At 42.7% G+C, this 27,776-nt stretch overlaps 2 protein-coding genes across 8 annotated transcripts in view; one reads left to right on the top strand and one right to left on the bottom strand.

The window, feature by feature from the left end:
• Positions 1-1,137: 1,137 nt before the first annotated feature.
• Positions 1,138-25,265, top strand: SFI1 (SFI1 centrin binding protein). The gene is given in 30 exon segments (XM_058816409.1): positions 1,138-1,234; positions 3,125-3,162; positions 3,165-3,346; positions 4,377-4,448; positions 6,115-6,222; positions 6,380-6,474; positions 7,960-8,077; positions 8,721-8,823; positions 9,761-9,917; positions 10,687-10,848; positions 11,262-11,332; positions 12,059-12,151; positions 12,512-12,609; positions 12,880-12,961; positions 13,904-14,082; positions 14,311-14,386; positions 15,133-15,228; positions 15,660-15,736; positions 16,399-16,501; positions 16,985-17,081; positions 17,729-17,889; positions 18,284-18,358; positions 18,641-18,715; positions 19,076-19,249; positions 20,034-20,167; positions 21,355-21,607; positions 22,260-22,407; positions 23,158-23,281; positions 23,962-24,064; positions 24,570-25,265. Coding segments are annotated over 30 exon segments (3,459 nt in total). The 3' UTR covers positions 24,678-25,265.
• The window catches only part of PISD (phosphatidylserine decarboxylase), a 21,240-nt gene continuing 18,382 nt past the window's right edge, over positions 24,919-27,776 (bottom strand). For all 7 annotated transcript variants that reach the window (XM_058816403.1, XM_058816407.1, XM_058816402.1 and 4 more), the window contains one exon: positions 24,919-27,678. In XM_058816403.1, coding sequence (XP_058672386.1) covers positions 27,454-27,678 — 225 coding nt within the window. In that variant the 3' untranslated portion in view covers positions 24,919-27,453. The remainder of the gene's footprint in view (positions 27,679-27,776) is intronic.

Here is a 27,776-nt window from a genome sequence, read left to right as displayed (position 1 = left end):
CACTTTTTTTTCGTGATGAAGTGCTGCATTATTAATGAGACAGCACTGCAACTATTGCCAAGTCTCTTGAAGCCGGCAAGTACTTTCCAAACAAATACACAGGGAGACTCCATAGCAACCAGCGGGCCACCGGCCTCGAGCTGAGTGGTTATTTATGAGATGCTGTAGGCTTTGAGAAGGCCAGAACTATGTTGTCTTTCACTGTCACCTTTGTGCACATCGCTGTTGTGAGCTAAACTAGGCTTTTTGGTTACCAAGGCACATCTGCCACAGGTGCCTGTTACAGCAGAAATGTCCAGTGGTGCCACAGAAGCGGCAGAACAGTTTTTTCCCAAGTGCAGCAACAGCTCCCTGCCGCGGCCGTTCAGCCCCTTTTCCCTTTTCCTGCCTGTGCTCGGTAAATCCCGCTCACACCGGGGCCGGGACAGCGCTCGACCCCGCCCCGCCGCACAGGGGCGCCGTCCGTCCTCCCGCCCCGCCGCACGGGGGCGCCCTGCTCAGGGGCTGGGCGGGGCGGGGAGCGCCCGCTCCTCCCTCATGGCGGGGCCGCCTCAGGGGCTGCTGGTTCCTCCCTCCGCTTCCCTCCCGTTCGCCGTGATTTCCCCGCTGCTTTCCGCCCGTCTCGTGTGCCGGTGCCGCATCCGCCGGTGCCGGGATCCCTGGTGCCCCCAGCGGGGCGGGGGCGGCTGCCGCGGCCCCTCACGGCGGGGCTGTGGAGCAGCGTCGTGTGGGTCTCCAGTGTTTGTCCATCAACACAAAAAGCGTTCAGGGTACAGTAGGTAACAGGTGAAAAGGAATCAGCTGCTGATGGTGTCACCCTTGGTTATTAATTTATTTTTAAGTGAGGGGCACATAACTTGGAGCAGTTTACTTTTTACAGCACCTTTCTAGCACGTTTTTGTTTAGGTGAACAGAATTGCTGCCTTAGGATTCAAATGGTTATAACTTTATTACCATTAGATTAAGCCACCACAATGTTGCTAAGACACACAGATGCTTTTCATGTTAAACATCTGGAATTGTATTATGCTGCTTGAGTGCAGCATAAGTGAGTGGAAATCATGTCATTTCTATGATACAGACTGCATTTAGCATAGATCCATGGTTGGATTCATCACAAGTAACAGGCACCAACTCATGCTTTGTCCACAGTTAGTAAACAACACTGCAGAGCAGAAAGTGCATTTGAACTGCAGGCTTGGAGCTACAGTGAAATGGAGAAATTCAGGGGAAGGTAAGCAGTAATAGGCAGCTACTATGTTAAAGACTTCAGCTGTAATTTATTTTATATTTATGGCATCTTAAGGTTCCCATGGGGCGGAAGAAGTGGAATTGAGCCCCTCTCACAGAAGGGCTTATTAGTCTCTATGGAACTTTGTTAGCCAGAAAATATTCCTCTTAAAAGTAAAGTAAAAAACTGTGAACACCTAACTCCCAAACTGATAATGAAACACAACTTTATATGAGTTTACATTATCATCACATGTACATGTAATGATGTTCTTGAGCTTGAGCTATTAGACTGGAGCATAAGGTACTTGGACACAGCTGTTGGCCCAAGCAGAGATTTACTCCATGTTCTCTCATTCTTCCCATGCTTTTGTTTTCTAACTTTAAAAGGGAGAAATTATCCTTCTTTGACTCTTCTTTTTCATGGGAACTTACTATAAATTTTGGGGGACATAGGCTGTCATCATTAAATATGTGCAGCACATAATAGTGTTCCAATTAGAGAAATAACCTGTTTAAAAGTAAATAAGTTGGAAAATTATTAGATATTCTCACACCTTAGACTTTCATACCAAACTTTTGCATGTTTTACCCAGGTTAGATTTTTTCACTTCCTTTGTGTAAGGTTGTTATTGCCTGTGGTCAGACCAGGTTTATCTTTGGGACAGATGAAATAGTTTAAAAGGGAGTTGGGCCTAATAGGTGTGTACAAGAACTTGTGCTGAAAACTGTTTTACATAAATTTTAAAGTGCCCGGAACTCCTCTTCAAATGTGCATAGAGTTGCCTTAACTGCACATCTTGATGTGAACAGAATTCTTTTGTCTGCTGGACAGGGCCTACCTCTTTCAGAAAACATTCAGATAATATTTTATGGAGCAAGAATTTCTCACACAAAATACAGGTCTTGTTTTCTTCCATTAACTTTTATTTTTAACTCTTTGTACCCTGCTGGCACAAGCCAAAAATACTCTATTTCCTCCCAGTGATTTGTTGTTAGCAGTGGTTATTCAGCTGAACTTTTGAAACTTGCATTGTTCCAGTCACTTTGTGAAAACAACATTTTTTTCTGGCTGCAGCCATGTTTTCCCTAGCTCAGTTCAGGAGATCTTTAGGGTGAGATTTCAGATTATCCTCTTCTGTTGCCTCTTCTGGAACTCAAGAATGTGTTTGTGTTTCTAATGTGCAAATTTTCAGGGTGGTGGCAGCATTTGTTTTGGGAAAGAAGCTTCAATGGAACCGGTGCAGCAAGTTTTATCTGCACAGGTTTTTTTTTTATCCTTGTTTTCAGAAAATTACAAAGAAAAAATATTTAGAATTTATAAAAATACACTTGTTATTTTTCAGATTAGAACTACACGTGAAAGTAAACTGTGTGATAGAAAAATAGGTCTAATTTTGTTTTTTAATGATTAATATGTAAAAACAGGAAGAGATTTTCAGTTGTTTTTTTTTAAGGAGAAACACAGTTAAAATATGAATAAAACTAGGAAAGAGCTTGTAAAAGAGCATTTTATGTTAAAATGGAAATCTTACTTCAGTTCACCAGTGCCCAAGAGAATTTATCAGCAGTAGGTAGAATACCTTGATATGTTTGGGACTAAAAGGCAGAAAACCACAATCAGAGCTTCTCTGTCAAGACACCCTGTGTGCACACACAAATGCATTTCAGTGATTTCTCATTTCAGCTTTAGGGGAAAAAGAGTTGTCTGTGACATGATTGCACTGAAATGTATCTTCCTGGTTGTGTTGGGGAAAGTTTAAAATTCCAGATATTGAAAATCACCTGATAAAGAAACAATAAATGTTCTAGCATTTGTAGCTGTTGTGTTCTGTGTTTGATTAGACACTTTTGTTACAGACCAAGCTATTGCAATAATGCCACTTTTTTGCAGGTAATACAGTTTTCTACAAAATATTTCTTCTTTCCTTTTAAGTTCAAAATCCCTGATGATGGATGAAATCCAGCAAGCACCTGAGCATCAAGTTCATGCAGCTGGACAGTCTGGTGCTCCCCAGTCTGCAACACATGAATTTCAGGACAGAGATCATGACAAACCAGGTCAAGATGGGTATACCCAGAGTCAAAGAAGAATGTTAAAAAAATTCCAAAGCAGGTGATAAGTACAAAACATATTCTTCAGGAAATGGAGCACGGGGTCAGACCTGAAAGTGTCTGGGTTTAGTGGTACCAGGGCAGGTTGCAATAGAAGTTTTAGTTCATGGCCATGGCAGACAGTTCTGAGAATGCCTTGTGGTGACTTGAGGACAAGGATTGACAGTCAGATTTCAGGTATTTTTTACTTTCAAAGGCAAATTTTACAATGGCTGTTTAACAATATTCTTTGATACACTGCCAGGTGTCATGATTTCTTCTTGCCCTCCTCTAGTGTTTTTTATTGGTTTATTTTTTTTGTTAAAAGAACCTTGACAAAGGTGGGATGTAATTGTGTAGAGATTAAAAGCCCATCATTTGTTGAGCAGCTCAGACCTACTGAAGGAGTGAGGCCCCCCTTCCTGGCTGTGTGCTTTAACTAATTACCTTGTGGAGGTAATTACCTTGGTGCTTACCCTGTGACAGCTGACTCTGAAATCCATTGGGAAAAAAGAGAGGAAGGGTGATAGGGTCACAGTAACACATTGGTGAGCTGAGCTGGTGTTGGGAGAACCTTGTGGAGATGTGGAAGTGCTGAGGGGAGGTGGGAAGAAGGAAGATTTGCTGGCTTCAGGAGGGGCCAGACATGAGATTGGCTCAGGTGTTCTGGACTCAGCTGTTTGACTTGGGAGAACAGTGGTGTGACCACACTGGAACCTCAGAAAGGGCTCCCAGCCAGGCAGGGCACCCTGCCTGGCAGCACCACTGGGTGGAGGACGGCTGCTTGGAGGGCATTTTGGGTGCCCAGCATTCCTAAAGAAGTACATCCCAGTTCAAGTTTTGCAGTGATGCTTGGGCCTCTTAATCCTTTATGAATTGCTGTGTTACAGGTACTGATTTCAGGGTCTAAATATTTCATATATGCATTGATGTCTGAAAACTAGACCCTTCGTTTTATTAGTGAAACTCTAATAAAAATTCCTATTTTCACTACTGTCTGGGAATTTGCAGAGGAGGAGTACAAAAGCAACTAATCTTTCCTTGTGTTCCAGATACCTAGCAAGGAAGTTTTTCTGTCTGTGGGCAAAAATAACATTTGGACAAGTTCTCCCTTCCAAAGCCAGGTACATAAAATGACAGAACTCAGAGGTGGAGCTTTGCTGTTTGGTGGGTTTTGTTTTGTTTTTTTTTTTTTTTTTTTTTTTTTTTTTTTTTTTTTTTTTTTTTTAATGGCTTAGTGGTAAACCACTGGGCTGAGAGAGTACTGGTTGCCAAGAAAATATTTGGATGTATTTTGAGATCACTTGAAGATTTTCTTTGGGTACCTTTCTTGCTCTTGCTTTTTTTGTTTGTTTTTAATAATCATTGTTAAGTTTTTGTTAACCAAATTCATAGGAATTGTGTTTTGATAAAGTTGAGCAGTATGTGCATATAAATGATGGGATGTGATTGGGATACCTGCTTTAAATTTAACTATTTCCCAAAGTTATGATGACAGAGATTTCTCAGACTATTCTGAGTTGGAAAGGACCCACATGGATCATTAATTATTATTGTTTGCACTGTTGTTCTTAATGTATATCTGTGTATGTTTGTATCTGACTTGGAAATACCTGTGGCAGATAATTCCTTTTTGCTGTCAGTGTTCTGTGAGCTACTGAAACCCCATGCTTTGATATTCATTTCTTGTTTTGCATTAATTTGCATGTTCATTCTTGCTTGACCACACCCTTGGGAACTGAAGCAGTTCCCAGTGGGAAGACTTGCATTTGGAATAAGATCAGGTCCTCAGTCATTCAGTTTCATTTTTCTGTATCAAATATATTCTGTTTCTGCCTTTGTTGGTAAATGGAATTTGTCCTGTGAACCTCATCATTCCTCCTGTCCCATCCACTGAGTTGGCACTACTTTGGCTATCAATTCAGCTTGATGATGAATTTATTTTTTAAGGGGAATAGATTTTATAAAGACCAGCAAGGAGCACAAGCAATAATGAATTGCCTTTCTAGATTTAGAAGTCCCCAGTTCTCCATAGCTGTAATACCTGTTAATGCATGTGCAATACTGTTAATACCCCAGGTCCAAAAAATAACACATAGCTCATTTCTTTTTTCCTTTTCTGCATGAGTGCTTGGAATGACTTAGCAGCTTGGCTCGGGGTAGGTGGCTGTAAATTACAGCGTGTGAGAGGATTGATTTGTTCCACTGAGAGACCTCTAGGATTCTGGGCCTAATTCTGCTGTTATTGCATGATAAAAACATCAGAGCATTATAAAATCTGTTGTAGCTTTTGTATTTTTTATATATATATATATATTTATAAATATATTATATATTATATACTTATTATAAATAAATATATATTTATATATTTATTTATATATATATAATATTTTGTGTTAAAATGGCAAAGAACAAGATAAGAAAGGAAAATACATATATTGTTATCTACTGTTCTGGTTGTTAAAGTAAAACACAGAGCTGAGGATGAAAAATGTGAACAGGTCTCAAGTCAACTGGTACTGTGATGTTTGACAAGTTAACAACATTGACTTTTATTCCTTGTCTTTATGTGAAGTATTTACAGTCAGTAGAGTGATTCTTGCAGTGCTTCATTGAGTCTTCCAATAAAGTGTCACAGTAGGGAAGTGGTTTTAAATGCAATTAGAGGTTGTTAGGCTAATCAGGCAAGCCTGGAGAAGAGGTGGTGTAATATTCATTAAAACTGATTTGTGGTCACTCTGGAAACCTGTATGACTTTTCCTCTGTCCAAATCTTTCAACTGTTTAGATGTTTGTATGATCAGAAGATTCTTCAGAAAACTTTTGGAGAGTGGAAGGAGCAGTGGGCAGTTTGCAGAGACAAGAAGCTCAGCCTCAGAGCAGACAACCATTACAGGTTAGTGAAATGAATTCCCTTTGGGGTGTGTATGAGACATTTGCTGAAGGAGTTCTTAGTGCCAGTGAGCAAGTTCCATCCATGGTACATCTAGGCCAAGAATAATCTTTTCATTGCTTATTTTAATATTTTACTGAATGGCACTTTCATTTTTCAGGCATTTACTCCTTAATTTGATATTCAAGGCTTGGAGAGTCTATGTATGCCAACAGCAAGGCAAGAAGAACAAGTTTTATGTTGCAGAGTCTCATGGTAAGTGAAGTGATGGTAATTACCAGTGTCTGGGGACATACTGAGATGGGAGTATCCACAGTGAATTTTTATCCACAGTGTGTGTCCCCTGTGCCTGTTTGAACCCTGAGCTCCCCCACACCATGGCAGTGCAGTGCTTGCAGGAGCAGATGGCAGGGGGTTCTGTTATAGGGGTGTAGCTATATAGTTATTTAGGGATGCCAGTGAATAAGTTTAAGAGCCTCTCCATCTGCTCTGGATTGCTCTGGTTGTTTTTGAGCTGGTGGCTTGATTTTTGGTTGTTTGTTTTTTTTACTTAATCACAGTATGTTTTCAAGTAGAAGTTTTTTGATAAAATGTTTTACTGGAATTCTCTGTCAACTTTTGCTGTAGACATTAGATAGTAATTCCCTGTGCTTTTAACAGCACTTATTTTATATCTATTGACTGTTCCTTCAGCTTGTGTCTAGCAATTGAAAGAAGCCCAAACTTTTGAAGTGCCCTTGGTCTTACTGTGTAGGTTCTTTGCTCTGCAAAGACTTGGAGCTGTCTGTACTGGTAGCAACTTTCTTGGGTTCGGGGAATATATTTTGCTGAAGGGAGGTTGACCTTCATTTAAAGATGATACTGAGGTTTTGTTCTGTGCTGATTTGCAGAATAAGTTAACTGCTCTCTTTGCACATGAACATAGCTTCAGAGTGTCCTAGAGACTGGCACCTTTGGACACAAACTGTCAGGCTATCCAGACTTCTTTCTGACTAAGTGAGGCCAGAGTATTTACAGCAGAAGCTGTGTGTTACTTGGTCAAAAATAGGAAAAGGTGACCTGTATCAAGGTAGGTTAATGCTTGATTCACAAGGAAATCCTAAAAAAGGAAAAGTCTGTGGTTCTTTTATGTGTGTGTGTGAAGTGGCATAGAATCAATGAGAGTTTTTTCTAATAAAATTCCTTTAGTAGTGTCAGTTTTGACAAGCCAGCCTGCTGTGAGGAGAATATGCAGAGTGCTGCACTAAGTGGTAAACTGGAATTTATGACACCACTTCTGTTTTTAGCTGCGTGACCAGCCTGCTAAATAAAGTTGACTCGTTTCTGGTTCATTTCTCTGCTTGTAGGAGAGAATAACTCTTGAAAAGCAGCTGATGAACCTGATACACTTTTTTTTTTTTAAACAACCCAAAGAGAATCCTCTCATTCTTACCCAGTAGAGTCGTTATGCTGACTATTGTTCTACAGTTATGTCCCCATAAGCACTGAAGGCCGAGCGGTTATGGGCCATTGTCCGATCGTTCACGCTGCTCTGCACAGGTGGCTGGACCGAGCTGTCAGCGATTCTGAGCCTTCTCACTGGGACACCCTCGGCCACAGGGAGGGTCGCTGTCATTTCAGGCTTTTCCACAAGGTGTCCCTGCAGGTTGAGGACACAGAGTCGGGGACGAACTGTGGTGGAGGGGCTGAGATGTGCCAGGTTACAGAATTTAAGATGCTGCCGTTTTTTGTCGTGCACAGCAAAGAGGCAAACTCTGCTCAGGACCTGGCAGCGCTGGCTGGTTTATGTTGATGTTCAAAGGACAAAACATGGGATGCAGTCTGTGGCACTGGCATTCAGGAAAAGAAGCTGTTTGAGGTAAGGATGGAATACAAACAGGCAGAGAGGCACTGACCATAAGGCCATGGCTTTTATCTGTGTTATGTTATCTTTTCCTAAAAGATAAAAAGTCACACCATGACTTCATTCGGTGTTTGATTTTTCTTTAAGAATTCTTTTGTTTTCTGGGATTTGTGAGTTCTGGCACACCCATAGACTGTGAATTTAAGAGATATTATACAGCAGCTTGCCAATGCCTGATGGAGCCTACAGGAAGGCTGGAGAGTGACTTTTGCAAGGGCATGCAGTGAGAGGACAAGGGGGAATGGCTTTAAGTTGAAAGAGGGTAGATTTAAATTGAATATTAGGAAGAAATTCTTTACTCTGAGGATGGTGAGGCGCTGAAATCTGGAGATTACCCAGAGATTATGTTGATGCCCCATCCCTGGAAGTGTTCAAGGTCAGTTTGGATGGGACTTGGAGCAATGTGGGGAATGGAAAGTGTCTCTGCCCCTGGCAGGGGGTTGGAACAAGATGATCTTTAAGGTTCTTTCCAACCCAAACCATTTGATGTTTCTTTGAAAGGATTGTTGTTCATACCTTTTTCCAGTCAGATGAAAATGATTTCTTGCACCAAGTGATGGCACCTGTGTTTGAACTTGTCTGTAACGTTTTTTGGCAGCATTTCATGGGCAGTTTGGAGAAGACAGCATTACCAGAAATGCTCTGGACATAAAATGAATATTTTGGCTCTGCAGCATTGGGCCCAGAGCCTGCAGTTTCGAGTAAGTTTCAGGAGCTTCAGCTACTGCCATTTCTAATGTTAAAGCTGCACACGTGTGAAAATGTTGCAGATGAATAAAAATTGGGTCTTGTACTTATTTACTTTGAAAATTGCGTACTTATCATGGAATATCATATCAGGACATGGGGAAATGGAATGAAGCTGTGTCAGGGCAGGTTCAGACTGGATATTAGGAAAAGGATCTTCCTGAGAGGGTGGTCAGTCCCTGGAACGGGGAAGTGGTTACAGCACCAAACCTGTCAGAGTTCAAGGTGCATCAAGTCCAGCTTCCTTCTTCTTGCAGGACTACCTAAAACTAAAACAGATGACTGAGAGTGTTGTCCAGATGGTTGATCTTAGCTGAAGTGAAAACAGCATGGGCTTCTTTTTTTCTTTCACTGAAACTGTGGCTTTTTGTCCATTTCATTAAAAAGAAGGGATGGTTTTTAATTTGACCTGCACTGTAAGATGCAACATGGCAAATGCACTGTAAAATGCAACATGGAAATTGACCTGCACTGTAAGATGCAACAATACTGGTTTAGGGCAGTGTTCTGCTAAGGAAAGAAACTTGTGACTTAGGAAATCTTACAGTGTCTCATGATGGGATTTCCTTTTATATGAAAATAATCTGAAAGAAAGTCTGTTGGCAAAAGTATTATATTGGTCTTTTTAATGAAAAAAAGTGTGAAGGTACTTAAAAGAGGGAGAAAATCTTTGACGTTTTCTATGCTGACATTCCTTTGGTGTTTGTTTGGGTTTTGTTGGGTTTTTCCCCTTTTTGGGGGGGGAACCTCATTGCTCATGGCTTTCACCTTTAGAACTTAAATGGAATTTCTTATTGCACATGTGTTCTTCCTCTCCTCCTCTTTGTTCTACTTCTCTAATCTTGTCTGTTTTTTCCCCTTACTGCCCTTGCCCCTTAATTGTTCCTTCAGGCTTGGCTGCAGTGGCGAGAGCTCTATTTACACACCCAGAATGAAAAGCAGAAGGACACCAGGGCAGTAACTCACCATCAGCACTGGGAATTGAGGAGATGCATGGGAGCATGGCTGGGACACCTGAACCTCCACAGAGTAAAGAAACGCCAGAATGGTGAGTGAAAGTGGTGAGGTGGGACAGAACAGGGCTCAGCCCCTTTGCTGAGGGCATGGTGGTGGCTTTTTCTATTCTAGGAGACATTGGAATGTCTCTGCCCACCCAGGTCATGAGATGCAGCTTGGGCTGTACACTGTGACAGACCTGGCTTAGCTCACATGCTGGACTGTCAGGAAAATCACCTGCTTTCCACAGGATTGAAGAGAACATGCTTTACAATTCCCTTGATGAAACTTGCATGTTGTCTCTTGGATTTTGACTGAGATATCTGGGAGAAGGATGTATTCAAGACTTTGATCAGTCAGTCTGTGGATTTTCTTGATAGTCAATCAAATCACAACTCCTATAGGATGGTAAAGGTTCTACACCAGTTCCTTTGTTTCTTCCCTTGAATGGGAATGAGTTCAGATATTTGTATGAATTGCTTTTTGGTTGTGGCAGTGGAAAAGAATCTAGCTTGGCTGTGTAGGAATTAGTAATAGGAGCATGCTGAAATGTAAGCAAGTTTGAGTATGTTGCACAAGTAATACATTGTCCTACCTTCCCTCTCTTTAAGTCAGCACAGCAGGTTACTGCTTTAAAACTGCCTTTGTGATCAATAGGAAGGATGTGATCTCTAGCTGAGCATTAATGTGAATTCTTGTAACCATTTCTCAGTGTTAGAGCTCATGTCACTTGTGAGCCAGTGGCTCAGGTGCCAGGATCTCATCTGATACAATGAGCCTGGGACAGAACAAGCCATGAGTGATTTGTGTTTGTCCTGCAGAGCTGGCCCAGGAGTTCCACAGGAGCAGGAGGCTCCAGAGGTGCTTTTCCGACTGGCAGCTGGCATGGGAGTGCAGGAGGAGAATGCGTGCTCATGGAAGGGACCTGGAAAAGCAAGCAGCAAGGATTGCCTTATGGAGAGCCTTTGCACACTGGAAGCATTGTATCCAGCCTGGGTTTGGTCCCTAGCAAAGCCATCCTAGAAACATTCCCACAGGGGGAAGATCCAGTTAATGAGCAGGAACATTGTGCAGTAGCACGAGTGACAACAAACATGTTGTCATTATGTGTATGTAATGCCACACTAACAATTCATTAAACTGTTGTAATTACAGTATGCTAGCAGCTGTATAAGAGTATATTACAGACTGCAGAAGATAATTTATGGTTGTTACTTAAGAGTGAATCAGAAACATATTGTAATAAGCCAGCAAAATCTAAGTTTTACTGTAGTCAAAACTTCTGCAGATAACAGTGCTGGGACATTCAAACATTGAAGCAAATGTAGATGGAGATGCAGTGCCCCTCTGTGGGAGAAGGTTGTTCTGTGTAAAAGATACTTTAACTCAGTGACAGATGTTGTGCTGTGTGTGGAAGAGGGTCAGCAATGTGAGCTGGCTGAAAAGCACTACAAGTGTCACCTGCTGGTAAGAGTCCTGTTATGTGCTGAGTGGGAGGGCTGTGGAGGTCCCTGTAACACTGACAGTGGTGAGAGGGTGTTGGGTGGGAAATACACCAGGTTTCTAAATTTCAGCTATTCTGGAATCTGACAGCTGAATCCAAATGGGGAAACTGTGCTGATCTCCAGAGCAGCTATTCATTCATCTGGGAAACTGGTAAAGTAAATTGAGGGTGTTGGATTACCTGCTCCCTGGTATTCCACCATGAGATTGCCTTTTCCCCTTGATTTTTTTTTTTTTTTTGTGCTGTTTGCTACAAGGATTATTTTTTCTTCTCTGCAGTAATGTGTGTATGCTGCTTTTCACATAAGACCAAAGATAGCTTGCTGCATGTTCAACTAGTTGATGTTTTGGGGTTTTGTTTAGATTTTAGGGTATTTTAAAGAAAAAATAAATCCCTGAAGGCTATCTGAAAGGTGGGCACAAGCAAGCCTCCAGCTTTTTGGATCTGAGCTATTTTCAAGGTTGGATCAGTACTGGTCATTAAAAGAATACCAGTAAACTGGTTTGGATTGTGAAGTGAAAACAGTAGTGATTATAAGAGCAGCGTGATTAGTGATTTGAAGTAGGATGCTCTCATAATGCTGTTTACCATTTTCTGCCCCCACTCGAGAGATTCTAGGATTGTAGATCAGTTCTAAATTACCTGATTGGATTACAAATGAAAGTTGTGTTTATTTCTTGTGGTTACAGGAACTTGGCCTTAAGGCTCTTCGGCAGAATGTCCTGGACACTCGTCTTCAGCGAATGAGAACAAACCTGTCATCCTGTCAGCATCGAGTTACAGTGAGTTGGACTTTGTGTCAGTTTGTCTTGAGCTGTCCTGTTGACTTCCACTGTCACCTGCAAAGTACTTTTTTATTACAGCAGTGGCTTTGTTCTGAAATACTAGTAGTCACAGAAAATCTGTGTGAGTCAACTGCCACTCTTAGATATGTTTAGTTTTTAATTTCCCTGTGTTTATGGTGGATTTTTTCTTTTAGCAGAAAAACTTATAGGAGGTTAAAAAGTTTGGTATGTGAAGCACTGCAGGAGACACCCATTGCAGTATGCAGTTTCATTAGGACTTTAGCAATTTATTTATTAACATTCTTCCCCTCAGTGGATATCTTTTTGGGATTTTGTGTCTTTCTTATTTTATTTCAGGTGCTGCAGAAGTACTGGAACCATTGGAAGTCCCGTTTGGAAGAGAAGGAGGAAGAACAGCAGCAGGCCTTAACAGCAATGGCTCATGCTCGTTACAGGTATGCAGAGAAGTATTGATACAGACTTGTACAAATGTGGAATCTGTGGGCCTTTGGTTCTCTTATAAGTATGCTAATGCCTTTGGGGACATGACTTGATGGCAGCTGCTCTGACATTTTCTGTGAGTAATGAAAAATTTACATCTCGTGCTTCTCTCTGGAATGTAAGAGGGAGATTGGTTAAGCCCAACTCGGCTGACGTTCATAAGACCAATATGTTTTCTGAAGGAATTATCTCCTGTGCTGACATTCTCCCTTTTTGCTTGCCAGGAGGGTGTTGATGAGACAGGTATTTGACACATGGCTGCTGAAGACCTGCAAGCTGCAAGGATATCGAATGGGAGAGAAGATGGTAAATGCAACTTTTGTACCTTGGTTAGGAAATAGAGGGGATGGTTTCATAGTCTCTCTGTGAATATGAGTTAGCATGAGATGGACTTGGTGTAAATTCCATTTTCCCTGGTGAGGCATCAAGTCAGGGTAAAGAGATGACAACAAATATTTATTGATCACCTTTTTTAAGTTAAGCGGTTTGTTAATAATAGAATCAAGTCATTATTAGAGGATTGCCTTTCACATAGTTCATTCACTTATTCCCTCACGGTGTGAATGTGTGTGTGCTCTCTCTCACAGAGTCTCATAGTTACTTTGTTGAAATAATAATAATAATACTAAATGGCCAACCCCAGTCATTTAAGAAGTGCAGGGTTGTGCTGAGAAATTAGCTGCTTCTAGGTAGGTGTCCATAAAGTTTTTTACAAGGCCCTTCATTTTTTTAGGGGTGTGTGTGTGTGTGTATATATATATATATATATAAATACACACACACACACACACACACGCACACATGTATATGGTCCTGGAGTATTCACATGTAGCAGCCACTGTGGCCTTTATGTGCTCTCTTACAGAGCTCCAAGTTGCCAGTAGCATGTGTGGGTGTCTTTGTGCAGATATGGCTCACCCTTGGTGGAGGGAGGTTATCAGTTCTTGTACATTCAGCAGGACTGGTTTCTGGAACTTATCAGTCCTTAGGAGTCCTTCACATGCTGTTTATCAGCTTGTGTTTTTCCTCTCTTTGGCTTGCTGGTTTTTGGTAACAGCTCCTCCACCCACATGCACCTGCAGAGCACGTTACATAGCCTCACCACAGAGGGGCTTTGGTGGTGTGTCCATTGCTGTTCAACCTCAGAAAGCAAACACTGGACAGTTCTGTGCATGCCATCTTTAAGGAGGTGTTTCCTGTAGCTGCCTGTGCTGTGCATTCATTGCCTCCTTGCCTCCCTCCATTCAGGCCGTGCTCCATTTCCAAAGGCGGCTCTTGTGCTGCTCCTGGTCCTGCTGGCGGGGAAGAGCAGCTGCACGGCTGGAGGAGCAGGAGGGCTTGGCCCGTGCAGGAGAGAACTACAGTAACCAGCTGCTGCTAAAGGCCTTCTGTCTGTGGAAACAGAAGACTCAGGAGAGAGAAACAGAGTAAGATTTATTTTGAAACAGAGAGTGATTTGGATTGACTCTCCAGCAACCTACTCTGGAGAGCATTTAATTCACAATGGTGATCACTCCTTTTTTGTGCTTTAGAGTCTACTAAGTTGTCTTTCAGTAAGTGAATTACTGAAAATAACAAATGTGGACTCATGTCTGTGCTAGAAGTGTCCGGTAACATGGATTGCATTGTAGGACAAATAATTATTTTTCTTATAGGAGGCTTAAGGAGACAAAAGCATTAAGATTTCACTGTTCAAAGTGTCTGCAGCAGACTTGGAACAAGTGGAGAGAGGTGAGAGAGTCAGCAGATGGGAAAGAGCATGAAGCCTTCCTGTTATGTTTGAATTGCTTGTACCCATATGGCTAGAAGTTAAATTGTTTAGAATAAACACTAGTCATTCCTAAGCTTTCCTCCCTTTTCATGTGGATAAAACCAGTTTGGTGTGGGTGGAACAGGAACTGTGTAGGGAGAAGAGAGAATTCTTTTTGTTCATATATGTAGATATGGTGAGAATAGGAATATGGTTTAGATGTACCTGGGAATGTAATTCGGTGTGATGAAATTGTCCCCACCACAGTAGGATCTGTCCTTCTCAAAAGTTAGAAGCTTGCAGCCAGGCCTTTGTGTATGACCTGTATTTGTGTTACAGGATGTCACAAACACAGAATGCTTTCGTGTAGGCCCCTTTTCCTTACCATGATATGAAGTACCAGATGTGCCTTGCAGCATGTCTTGAAAATGTATGAGAAATTTTATAGTTGGAGCTGCTCTGTCAGTGCAGACCTGTTAACTTGAGTGGTTTACATCAGTCTTCAAGAGGATTCCTACAAAGGGCAGGAAGAAAAAGCACCTCAGCTAGGCCTTTTGGAGACATAGCAGAGTGAAGCACCAGTTTGAGTGAAAAGCTGTTACAGCAAAGTGAAGGATTGATTCTCCAGAGAATGGGAAGGGTTCTTTTCCCTCCTCTCTCTGCTATTACTTGTTTTCCCTCCTTCATGTGTATGTATTTTTGGGTTTTTTCCATTTCCTCCTTCTAGTATGTGGAACATCAGCGTGAGAAGTGGAGGAAGCTGGTGCAAGCAGACCTGCATTATCAACGTGTATTGCTGGGCAAGACCTTGGCAGCTTGGAAGGTAGGATGGAGCAGCCTTTTTGAGGCACTTGTCTGTGTGTGCTGTAGTGTTTCAATGAGAGATGAAGAGCTCCCACTCTGCTTCACTGGAGGCACATACACACCACATGTGCAAGGTAGAATGGAGGCTCTTGTATGTAGGGCTGTATGAGCTCTGGCATTGCTTTTTGGAGCAGAAGAACCAAGGTAATTTTGTAGCACTGGTCATTGGTACATCACAGCTGGCATTAACTATTGTGTAGTGACTGCTTGCTACAGCAAAGCAGCATTTGATTTCAGTGGTTTGTGTTTTTCCTCTCTGTACTTTACTGCCAGTGCTACATATGAGTTACTTAGAGTTAATTAGATGCTAGTAAGAGTTTCTAGAGGTTTCCTCTCCTCACAGGTGTTAACAGTTGAGGTAAATTTACCTCTCAATACTATTTTTTCCAGATTTACCAACAAAACATACAGTGCATTCTGTACCAAGTAGCTGAGAAGGAGGAACAGCACACTCGACTGCTGCTGAGGTGAGCCTCTTCCTAGGCAGCATGAGAGAATGACTGCACTGCAGTCAAAATCATTTCTTCCTTTCACTGCCACCTCTGTAACTTTCTCAATGTTTGGTGCTGGGAATGGACCCTGCCATGCACTGAGAAAAAATTTTCTTTGTTTTCTGTTTCTTTGCATTAAGATCATCTAGCTAAAAGAAATCAACCTCTTCCTGTTTGCTATCTGTTTTGCTTGAATATTTTTTAAATCTCTGTTTAGTCCTGCAAGAGTCATCAGACAGCAAACTGCATCATTTATGGTATTAACTATATCTGTTATGGTATTAAAGGAGCCTGGAAGATGCAGAGCCTCTCTTTCATTACAGTGAGGAGAGTGATTAAAGATACTATCACATTGCATTAGTTGTAGTTATTTAGTTACCTTATTTTAATGCTATAAAGCTGGAGTCACTTGCAGAGCCTGATTGGCTCAGCTGAAGCTGCTGATTTCAGAATGTGTTCTGTTTTGCACTGCCTTCTCTTCAGCAGGGACCTGAAGGGGCAGAAGTTGATTTACATGACTAAGTTTATAGATGCAGCTGGTTTTGGTTCCCTTGTGAGTAGGAAAGTGCCAAATGAACAAGTGAGAATCTTTCTTAATGACATTGTTTTTAACTTTTTGTGTGTGTTTTTGCCTTCAGAGAGGTGCTGTGTACATGGAGAGAGAATGCTCTTGCTCTTATACATGAATCGGAGGCAACTGCTCGGGCAGATGAGCACTACAGGAGAGCAGTCCTGTCAAAGGTAGGATCTATACAGCAGGTGCCAAGGTCTCAGTACAGCTGCTGGCTCAGGCAGGGGTCAGATAATACAATTAGAAGGACCAAAAGCTTAAATCTAAGAGCCACTACTAAGAGAGAGCTGCAAAGTGGGACTCTCATGTTGTTTTTACAGGTGTCTCTGAAATTTGTCTCTGTAAGCTCGTGGCTTTTTCTCTTCCTTCCTCTCATTCCTTAGAAGGAAGGAAAAACCAGTAGAATGATACAGCACAGTAGTATTGGTGAGTGAGGCAGGGAGGGGATGGGTGAAAGAGAAGAACGCCTTGAAAATTGCCAAAAGGACCCTCTGAAACATTTCTGCATTTAATTTGTAGGAAATTCTGTCTGCTGAGTCTTGTGAGGAATGAGGTGGAAATGATTATGTTACAATGATGGGGGGAGTACACTGTGTCCCCTTCCATCTCAGTGCCAGTCTGTGTCCCAGTTCCTGTTTGCATTGTGTCCTTAGGTGCTGCTGCAGTGGAGAGACACTGCCTGGCTACGAGCCTGTCACCGCCACCTGAAGGTGACAGCTGTGCTGGAGGCCAGAAAACAGTTGGATTTAGGTGAGCTGATGGAGATGCTGAATTCTCAAAAGTCCTCACTGTCTGTGAATGAGCCATGGGCAGTGTGTTGTGTCGTCTGTACAGATGAAGTGACTGGATGGTCTGTTGTTATAAAGGATGTCCCCTCAGAATGAAGAGTGAATTGGGACTCCAGTGATCTGCTGAATGCTGCTTGTGTTACTTTTGTTTCTCTGTTTGTTCTTTTTACTATATAATGGATGGTAACACTTCCTTCCTCAAAGGAATTTTCCATTACTAATTTTGAGAACCTCAGACATCTGTTTTGAGGGCAATACAAGTAGTCTTACCAATTACTACTTCAGTCTTTCTCTGGTAATTCTTACTGAAAGACCCTCAAACTCTGCTAGCATTTTCGTGGTACCATGGTACATTCTTGACATGAGGACTCTGAAGCACAGAGGGCTTTCCTAAGGATTGTAAAGAATTGGCAGCAGGGAAGACTTGCAAGTCACAGCTCCCTGTGTGTTACATGAAATGTTTCACAGTTCTTCCTATACTGAAAACTGTCAGTGCTGAGTGTTGTCCAAGTTGAGTATTGAAACAGTTGAGAAGAGTAGCTGATACTTGATACTCTGAGATTAATAATCTCCCTTTGATACATGAATTAATTTATCTTCCTTTAACAGTGCGTTTACAGAACCTGTTCCTGCACTGGAAGGAATCAATGAGGGAGTCTCTGATGCTGAGGGCTCAGCACCACAGGGCAGCACAGCACCACCAGCAGCACCTGCTCCAGAAGTACCTGGTGAAATGGAAACATTATCATCAACAGTGCCTTGGAAAAAAGGTGAGAAGTATCAGCAGCCTCCCCAGCCTGTGGGGAGTTATGGGTATGGAGGAACACCCTGTGCTCCCTGCTGAAGGGAATGGCAGTCTGGGCTGAGAAGGGACATGACAGCTTTGTGTACTGAGAAGGAAGGAGCATGGTTGTGTCATGCCTGAAGAAACTGGTAGAAGTAACAGACTTAACAAGACAACCTGAGCTTACTGTAAATGAAATCCCTGCTGGGCTTGTAGCTGTCTACACATGGGGTTACACTGTAGGGCACTTGGATATTGAGGGTGGCCTCAACAGAGCAAAGGGAGGGTGATAAAGGCTGTTTGCTAGCTGTTCTAATAGCATTTGGCTCAGATAAATGGGGTTTGTCTGCAAGTGACTCATTGTTTTGGTTGTCTTGCAGCTGCTGCAGAGAAGGGGAGATGAACTAATGACTCACAGACTCTGCTCTGCTTCCTTCTCTTGCTGGAAAACGCGGGTAAAGAATTTTGCCCTGGGTAGACACCTAGATCCTTGCTAGTCATTCTGCCTTCTCCTTCATGTTCTGTTTACACAGGACCAAGAAAACTTTATTTAAAGATTTTCAGGATTTTTTGGTTCATCTAGCACAAGAGACACCTTGCCATAGTCTGGCTGAGCTGAGGGTTTTCTGCTCTGGCTCTGCCATCACTTCCTCCTTGCTTGGTGCTTTGGTTGGCATTCCTGGTGCTGAGTATGTGAACTCCTAACCTGGTTGCTGTGCATTTTTTTCCCCTAATAGCTGTTGCAGCAGCAATGGGAAAGGCAGAAGACAGTGCAAGCATTGTGGCACTGGTCCCTTTCAGTGCAGAGAAAGGTAAGGGGCTGTGCAGGGCTGGGGCAGGCAAGTGAATTTGGTAATGTGCAGATTTGACTGCAGTCAGTAGAATGCACACTAAATGTCTGTTTCCTTTCCTCTTTGGGTTGCTGTATGTTATTTTGGGATGCTTGAAAACTCCTTAACATTTCTTGGCTGATTAAAAAATATGCACATTTTTCCCCATCTGGCCTCAGCTGACTTAAATCCCTGTCCCTTTGTCATTGTGGCAGTGTCCTGCTGTTGCTGCAGCTCTGCTTATTCCTATCCAGTGGAAGGCAGGATAGGAATCTGCAGGGGGAATCCCTGGCCTGGAACCTGTGTGTGTAATACCCACAGCTCTCATTGTTCCTGTTGTAGGTGTTTGATGCTTGGCTCAGGTTTGCCAAGGAGCAGCAGGAGAAGAAAGATGGCACTGAAAAAGTCACAGTTCACCACCCAGCTCCTTTGAGAGAAGGTGTAACCTGTGCCTTGAGAAACACTGCTGGCATCAAACAGCTCCAGGGACAGCTCCATACCCAGCCCCAGCTGGAGGTGAGAGAGATTGCTCAGATATCCAGAACTGGGCTGCTCTGCTCTGTGTGTGTCTGTGCATGTATGAATCTTGGAGCTCCACATCCCAGCTATTGTTTAGATCCTACATATGCTTCTATCTCTGGTTCAAAGCATTTCATTCAGCTGAGACTAGAGGACTTCAAACTCACTAGGAACCTTTCTTAATGAAACTATTTTAAAACTGGCCAATTTCTGCCACAGACAATACTCCTGATTGAAACCTTTGCATGTGGGTCAGGTCTCTAAATTCTGTGCTAGAATGAAGCATTAGAGACTTAGACTACATCTGATCTTGTTTTAGCTTCAGCATTGCTTATACCTTCATATGTGGGCTTGTGTCACTTCTGCCTTCGAATATCAGCCCAACCCTGTGTGTGAAAAGGATGCCTGTATTGGCTGCTCTCTTCCTGCTTCTGGGCAGCATTCCCAGCTCTTTTCCAGGTTTTCAGGATACCAGTTGTTCCATTTGCTAATGTGCAGCTTTCCTTGGTGCAGAAGTACTCAGTTAATTCTGCTCACCCAAATGTTAACACAGTGGAGCTCTTGATTTAGTATAGAGAGCTGCTATGGCTTGGAGGGAATCAGAAATCTTGGTTCCTTCTCCATGGTGCTTCCTGCTCTCAGCCATCAGATGCTCTGCTGTTCTTTGTGTTGGCAGGCAGCCTGCAGTCTTCACCAGTAGTGTATTGTTGTGCCATGCTGTGGAAACAGAGGCTCTCTCCCAGAAATTAAATAAGCCTTTTTCTTTTTTGCACCTCTGGAGAAGCAAATGACATTTAAAAGGCCTGATGTTAGTCCAGAGACAAGAGGACATTCATCACAGGAAGAGCCATGGCCTTCAAAATGCAGACATCTACCACTTCTCCCTGCTGAGGGGGGCTCAGTGCTCCATGGCCTGTGAGTGTAAATTTCCTGTCCCTCCCCTGTTTCTCTGGCATATATATATATATGCATATATATAATCTGTCTGTCTCATTTTTGTGTTTCCAAGTTTTCTCATTGATAACTTTAGTTCCATGCATTCTCCTTAGAATGCATCCTGTGGCTGGTGGTACAGAGTTATACAAGAGCTGCTGTGTAATGCAAACACCAACCCCCACATAGGGAGGTGTTTGTGACTGTACTTGCCAGTGACAGGTAGAACCAGCTCAGCTTCCACTTTGTGTTTCTCAAGGCAGAACTGAATTTGTGGAGCATTGGCCATTTGTCATAGGAACAGTTATACAGAGAAACACTGAAAGATACCTTTGATGGGACTTCAGCCAGCAGGAGAGCTTATCTTGCCCAAGTGACCCAGTGCCACTGGAGCTCTTGTTTTTTGCACTGAAGTCACCTGATGAAATGATAAATATCAAGATCCTGGTGTACAGAAGCTGAAGTTCCTTCTTGCCCCTTTCTTTTCCCTGGGGAAGCTATTCCTTAAAAAATTCCTGTTGATTATGGGGCAGTTGCAAGGAAGAATTGTCTATGAATCTTCTCAGTGCAGGACAGGAACCTTAAAGGGAAATGAGATTGCAACTTCACATTGCTGTAAGCAAGTATATCTGCCAAAAGAATAGTTTCTGCCCTGTTCAGTTGTGTCACTTCCACCATTCTTGGTGTTGGCCCCACCACTCACATGCTGAACTAGATTCTCACATTAATACAGGTTGACATTTAATCTTTAAGAATCAGGATTGCATGCAAGGAGAATGTTGCAGAGCAGGGATGAATGATGAAACAGGACTGTTTCTTTAGCTGCATCCAGCTGATGCCAGTTTACAATAATCATAAGTCTGGGGCATTCTTTGTTCTGGTTTTCTTTTTAGAAATGCCATTCAACGAGCCAGGTTGGCACCCCAGAAGCCTGACTTCCTTCTGGAATCTCTAGAAAGCAAGGAACTGCTGAGACCTCCTTTTACTAGGCAGAAAATCTAATTTTAGAAGTAAAGAAAAGAGGGTGACTTACAGGGGGCATAGTAGAGCTGCTAATTGGAGAGCTGTATGCAGGGGAATGACAGGAGTCTCCCCTTTTTTGCACTGACCTCAAAGGACAAGACCAACCAGTTGCAGTGTATAGTGACCTTATCCTTCTCCCTGTACAGGTCAGAGGTGCCCTTTCAGCAAACATCTGTGAATAAATGTCCTGCACAGACTGGGAACTTAATGCTGACACCTCACATGGAAGAAAGTACCTGTAAATGTCTGTCTCAGATGGACAGTGCTGCTCATCCCCATCCCTCTCTCACTTGTGCTTCTCTCCCCACATGGACACAGGACATGCACAGAGCTGGGCAGGGGCCAGAGCTGTGCTCTCCTGCATCTTTCAGGTCCCACATGAGAGCTGGCTCAGAAGAGGTGAGTGAACTGCTGAAGGAACAGTTAGTGTGTGTACTGGGCTGCTGCCAGCAGGCCCATTGCTCACTGCTGTGTTTTCTTGTGGTTCTTCTTAGCTGCCCTGGTTGAGCTGGTTTTCACTTGTTCTAGCTGTGATCTTTAAAGCTGACCAGGTGAACTGCCTCTGAATGCCCAAGAACTGTTTGCCCCTAGTCTGAAGCAATCCACATGTGGGGTTCTGTATTTCATGCCTTTTCCTGGCCAGATCTTTTCCTAGCAAGTGATGTGAGGGTGCTGCTGCCTCTTGGGAGTTCAGAGCAGTTACAGTTTGCTGTCCAGATTGCAGGGATTTAAGAGAAACTCAGGAGCAGTAGGTGTGTCTGAGAGCTTAAAAAAATTGAAGTTCTCTTAACCTGCAAGTAGGTGCTTGCTTTTTGAACTCCTTGTTCCACACAGAATGGGAAGTTTTAATCTTGGTGAAGTATCCCCATGCTAGAAATCAGAGTCCATCTTTCAAGCTCTCCTTCTTCTGTGGGATTTTATGAGAGGGGCTCAGCACCTACAGGAGTTGTCTGAGAGGGAGTAGGACTGAGTAGGGCAGGCACATCCTACTTGTAGGGTCTACTTAAGAAAACCCTTTGAGGAAAACCCCAATATCATTCTGATCTTCCAGAGAGGAGGGCAGCCTGCCAATGGTCACAAAGGAGCCCATTCCCAAGACTCTCAACAGAATTCTGTGGAGAAGAAGTTGCCACCAAATTTGCAGCCACATTTGCTGTCATCTGAAGACTTGGTGGGAAAAGGGAGTCACCACACTGCAGGTACATCCTCAGATCCAAACAGTAGCAGTTGCTCATGCTCCTCTCTGATCTATGTGAGACTGCAAGTGTGACACAAAATGTGTGGGAGAGAAGGCAAACTTGTGTGCCAGCATCAGGAGGTCAAGGGTACCAGAACTCCTTTCTGGGAAGGGAACTGCAGTTTGTGGATTCTGCTAAAGCCCTGCTCTAGGCATTGAAGGATGGGAGCTGCTTGAACATTCTTTTAGCAAGAATGTGCTCAGGTGCTGGGGTGTTCACTTGTACAGCAAAACTTGTTCAGGAGGGAAGTTCACCCTGTAGAGCTCTCTGAGGTTTCCCTGTACTTACAGCATGGCTGTAAAGGGGACAGATTGTGTCTAAGCACCTCCCCTTGTGGTGTTTTAAATGACATCAGAGCATGACATTTGTTCTGCAGGACTACTGCACTTAATTACTTCTAGACTAAATCCTGAACAGGCCAAAACAGTATCTGTAGTACTGAACCATCCACCAGAGCATTTCTATCTTTCATGTGTTCAGACTGAGTCTTCAAGAGCTTGTTCTGTTGTCAGAACTCCTGCCCTCTCACTGTACCTGATCCTTTGGGGTGAACAAGGGTCATGTCACAGGGTACATGTCACAGGGTAACCAAACACAGTTGGGAGGGTTCCTTTTTCCTGTCATTAAAAATATTTTCTGTTTTTTTTAATATGAAGAAAGAGTGGATGTCTGTTCTACCTCCATTGTTTGTGCCTTGTATCTTCCATTCAGCTGAAGGGGAGAAGAGGGAGCACAGTTCCAGAGAAGAAATGATATTGGAGAGAAAGGTGGAAGTTGAACTCTGGCATATCCAGCAGCAGATGCAGTACTACTACAGCAGGAAGCAGGAACTCAAGTAATGCCCCTTTAGCCAGCCTCTCTTCATGCTGTCAACTCTGTTGCATTTTTTCTGTGTATCTACCCAAGAAATAACCAGTCTGTTCACAGCAGAGCTGTGAGTGAAACAGATTTTTATTTTCTCCTTTGGAGTTCACTCCAGGTGAAGGAGAGTTTGTGCATAACTCCTTCTGTAGTCAGCCAAGAGGTTTAATTACACCTTTGGCACTCTTGCAGAAGCATGTCAGAGGTATCACTGGGTGTAATCAGGAGATAGTACAAATGAATAGGGCAGGGCAGTTGAAATTTAGCTTTTAGTTATTTTATCAAGAGGACTGAGCTTTTGCAGCTTTTAATTAAAAAAAACCTAAATATGGCTGGTATTTGATAACTGCTCTACTAGAACAAGAAAACAGAAATGGTCAAGAGAAATGGGGCTTGGGGGCGATTTAACTGCCAGGAAAAGAAGAAGTCAGGGGCTAGAAGCAGGAGGTGGAGATGACAGTTTTCAGATTCCTCTACTTTCCAGCATCTTTTGGTGTTTTTTTGGTTTTTTTTACCTTTTAAAAAAGATTTTAACCATTGACTGGTTTGAGACAAAAATATGGGTCTCATTGCAAGTATCAATTGCAAGTCTAAATTGGCTTAGACTGTTGAGCTCTTAATTTGGATAAGAATCCTTCTAATCCATTTTATCAGGTGCTGTCAGCAGCAGGCACAGATTCTGCAGCAGTGGCTGGAAATGAGCACGCAACCAGGAGCCCAAGATGGTGTGCAAGGAGTCCAGGAAGAATTGGGTCAGGTGTGTACACAGCATTTAAACTGAAGCTAGTGAAGTGATTAGCACTGTGCCTAAATGCTGATGGTAGCTGTGAGGAATTGTGTAGTAAGCCATTAGTAAAATGCCAAGGGAAATTTGTAGTCAGAAGTAGGCTGAGGAGCAGAAGAGGCTGTGTAGATGCCTCTTCCTGTTGTTCAGAAATGCAACTCCTGCTCCAGTAGACCTCTCTGAGGCTATTTCCAAGGTATAGATCAAGCTTTCATAGACTCAATCTCAAGTTTTTTTCTGCAATTTCTCGAGACAACTCCCTGTGTGCAGACTGGCCCTGCTCTGCCTTCAGGCCCCAGGTTCACAGAGCCAGGTGTGGGTACTGGTACCTCTGAGCTGTTCCTCAGTGACACAATCTGCCACGTACTGGCCCTCAAGTGAGACAACACAAAAGCTGCTGGGGCATCTCTTGCTGTCCAAAAGACTAAATATTGTCTGACCTTACAAACTTATGCTGATGCACTGGTGTTCCTTGCAGTTGCAGGTGAGGATCAGCACTCTCACCAAAGCACAGCTGGCTGAGAGACAGCACGTGCAGGCCCTGCTTGCCCGCCTGCGAGACATCCAGCTGGCCCTGGACCTGTAGGATCTACCAACTGCCCAGCTCAGGGGTAGGAGTTTTGGCCTTTTCATATCAGGGGACAATGGAAGAGATGTATCCATTCACTTGGCTCTAGGTATGGAATTTATATTTGATAAATTAAGTGAAAATAATTTGGCTTTTTTTATTGTTACTGTAGCCAGAGCTATTGTTACAAACTGGAGCTACACCTACCTCATGCTGCACTTGCAATACCTAGTTTAGGTTACCTGTCATGCCACAAAGATAAGCAACACAGATAAGACTCTTTATTTCAAAATGTTTGCAATTAAATGAGTTCATGTCAGTAAGTCATACACTTTGACATACAAAAATACCGTGCTACTGATACAGTTGAATTAAATGGATTCTCCATGCAGGAGAAATTCACAGCATTATCAGTACCCTCGAGGAACTTTTTCACTCCTGGGGTGCATTGCTGGCCCCTGCATCACAAGCAATGTTGGTTTATTAGCTTGCTCTGCACAGTATTAAAACCACCATAAACAGCCACTTGCATGCTGAATCCTCTCTTCCTTCTGAGATTTCTAATAAAGCAAACATCAAGCAACCCATCCTCCATCACTAGGCTAATATGTACCTTCAGATACTATGGATGATGCTGCTGAGTAGGAAGAAATTAAAGCTTAAACTTCCTTTGGCTCTGTCTGGATGTCATAGACCCCAGTGGAAAAGAAGGAAAAGATTCAGTTGTCTTTTTCGCTCATCCACTGGAACAAATTTGCTTTCTCTTGTTAACATGACACTGAAGTTTAATCAAAAAGATCACCCAAACTTTATCCTCTCAGAGCTGATATTTGCCTTACTCTTTTCTCACTCTCAAAGGTTTAAAAAGACTTGTATCTGGTACTATACTGCTGCAGGAGTAAACTTGCTAATACCAAGAACTTCAACAAGATAGGTGGCTGAGAGCCACTTCAAGCTTTCAAACTCCTCCCTGTGTGAGGAAACACTGACTCCTGGAGCCAAATGAATTTTCTCCTGCTTGTCACCCAAACAGCCACCCTCATCTGACTCATGCCTGGCTACATCACTTAGAGGCAGTTTATCATCCCTTCCTTCCCGATGACAAGCTAAGCATACAGGACTTGGCAAACTGGACATTTGTACAACAAAATTATATTCTATTTTCTGCAGTGCATACAAAGAAGGGTTTCTTTAGGAGATCAGAGCCTGTCATCTCCTTGAAGTAGCAGAAAAGTAGCTCAAGCAAGGAAGTAGTAGGAGAAATCTTTCAGAAAGCACAAAGGCAGGTTTCATAAGCGTGTCCACTCCAACAAGCTCTGGATAGCAAAATCATGTTTGAGTGCTGGGACTTGAAACAGTTTATTCTCAAAAAACAATTTACATTGCTTTAAAACTCAATTCCTCTTCACTTTGGCAGTGGTTTTTGTCAGTGCCACATGCAGTAGATCCAAAGTGTTAGATTTTAACTCTTCTTGATGTGAAGTTGCAGAAGCTTTAAAATTTTACAGTGGATTAAAGCTTCAGCACAAAGATTTTAGCCCCCAGCACATTCCTAGCATTAAGTATGAGGGTACAAGTCAGAGCCAGTGTGGTTTTTTGTTTTGTATTTTGAATAAGATGAAGTTGTTGCCCAGTCAAGGGAGGGCCAGATTGGCACCTGGGAAGCAACACGGGATTTCTTTAAAAAGCCATAAATATTTTAAACACAGTCAGTGCATAGGGCATTTCACTCTGTACAATAAAAATTGGTCCTGAAGTAGCTGAAGCTGTCCTTTAACAGAGGAACTAATTCTTCAAGAATTTAGTGACAAAGTAACAAGATACATAGCAGAAAGGAAAAGCACACTTTAGTTGCCATCACATCACCCAGCAAAAATATGCCCTGTGTCTTCTAACTCCTTAATCCAAGAGATGAAGTTAACTGTCTTTCATAAAGACAAAAACTTTAAGGCCTGGAATAGCAAAATAAAACCATGGATTAGGAAGAGGACACAGAGCTTTGTCTGTCTTTAAAAAAAGAAAAGAAAATCGCAAGATGACAAGTTCTGTTGTCTGGAATGTAGACACTGTTTTCAGGTTTAAAATACACTGCAAAGCCCATTTTTAAAGCAGCAATGTCAGACAAAAGAATTAAAGGTTTTTAACAGTACAAAACTCAGGATGAGGGATGAGTGTCACTCATTGTACTGACTGACTGTTGTACATTTTGCTTTGTTTGGGCCACGAAGCCACACCAGCAAATTTCACTGTTTGGCCATCTGTGCATTCAGAGACTGCTTTTATCTAGTAATTTGGGTGGAGTTTCTTACAATAAAATAAATATGAGAATATATTCTTTACTCAAGGTCTGTAAATCAGATTCTGTAGATACAAGGTACAAGGTCTGACTCAGCCTGTCAGTGTCCCTTTAACTACAGGTAATCTCTACCTCCACCCTTTCCTACTGCACCTGCCTAGGAAGGCTTAAAAGGGACTTGGAGGCTCTAAGAACATAATTATCCTGTGGCACATTCAGGGCAGAACATGAAAGACTACAGGCACAGGGTGGGCCTGAAACCACCATGGGCAACATCTTTAAAGGCAGCTGTACCCAATACATCCATGATCATTCAGTTCAGTTTCTACATTCAGCAGCAGGTAAATGTAGACCAAATATTTTCAAGTTTAATGCAGCAGTGACATCTTTCTTCCTCCTCACCCAGGTCCTGCTGAGTGATACAAACTTGATAAGTGAAACACTCAGTGGTGTGAAAAAAGTCCCTTTTTATAGAAAATCTTCTTGCTGAGACAGTTCCTATAGAGAGCCCAGTGCTTCTCCAAAGCGGATTTTCTGTCCAGCCTTGAGGTTGAATCTGAAGTCCTTGGGTGCCTCAAAGATTAGTACAATTGTAGAGCCTAAGTTAAATTCCCCTAAATGTTCCCCTTTCCTCATGGGGATTCCCTCCTTATTGTTGTTGGATATGAAGCTGAAGTCATTGTAGGAACCTTTAGAGTAACTTGGACTGTTCGTGTGCAAGTCCTGTACAGAGAAGGAAGAAGAGAAGGATTTCAGTGCTCTGTATTCCTCATCACCACAGCTGTGCACTGTACACACTCTCACATTTTCCATGCACAAAC

This window comes from Ammospiza caudacuta, chromosome 18, assembly GCF_027887145.1.
Source record: "Ammospiza caudacuta isolate bAmmCau1 chromosome 18, bAmmCau1.pri, whole genome shotgun sequence".
NCBI lineage: Eukaryota > Metazoa > Chordata > Aves > Passeriformes > Passerellidae > Ammospiza > Ammospiza caudacuta.
This window is presented reverse-complemented; position numbering and strand designations above follow the sequence as displayed.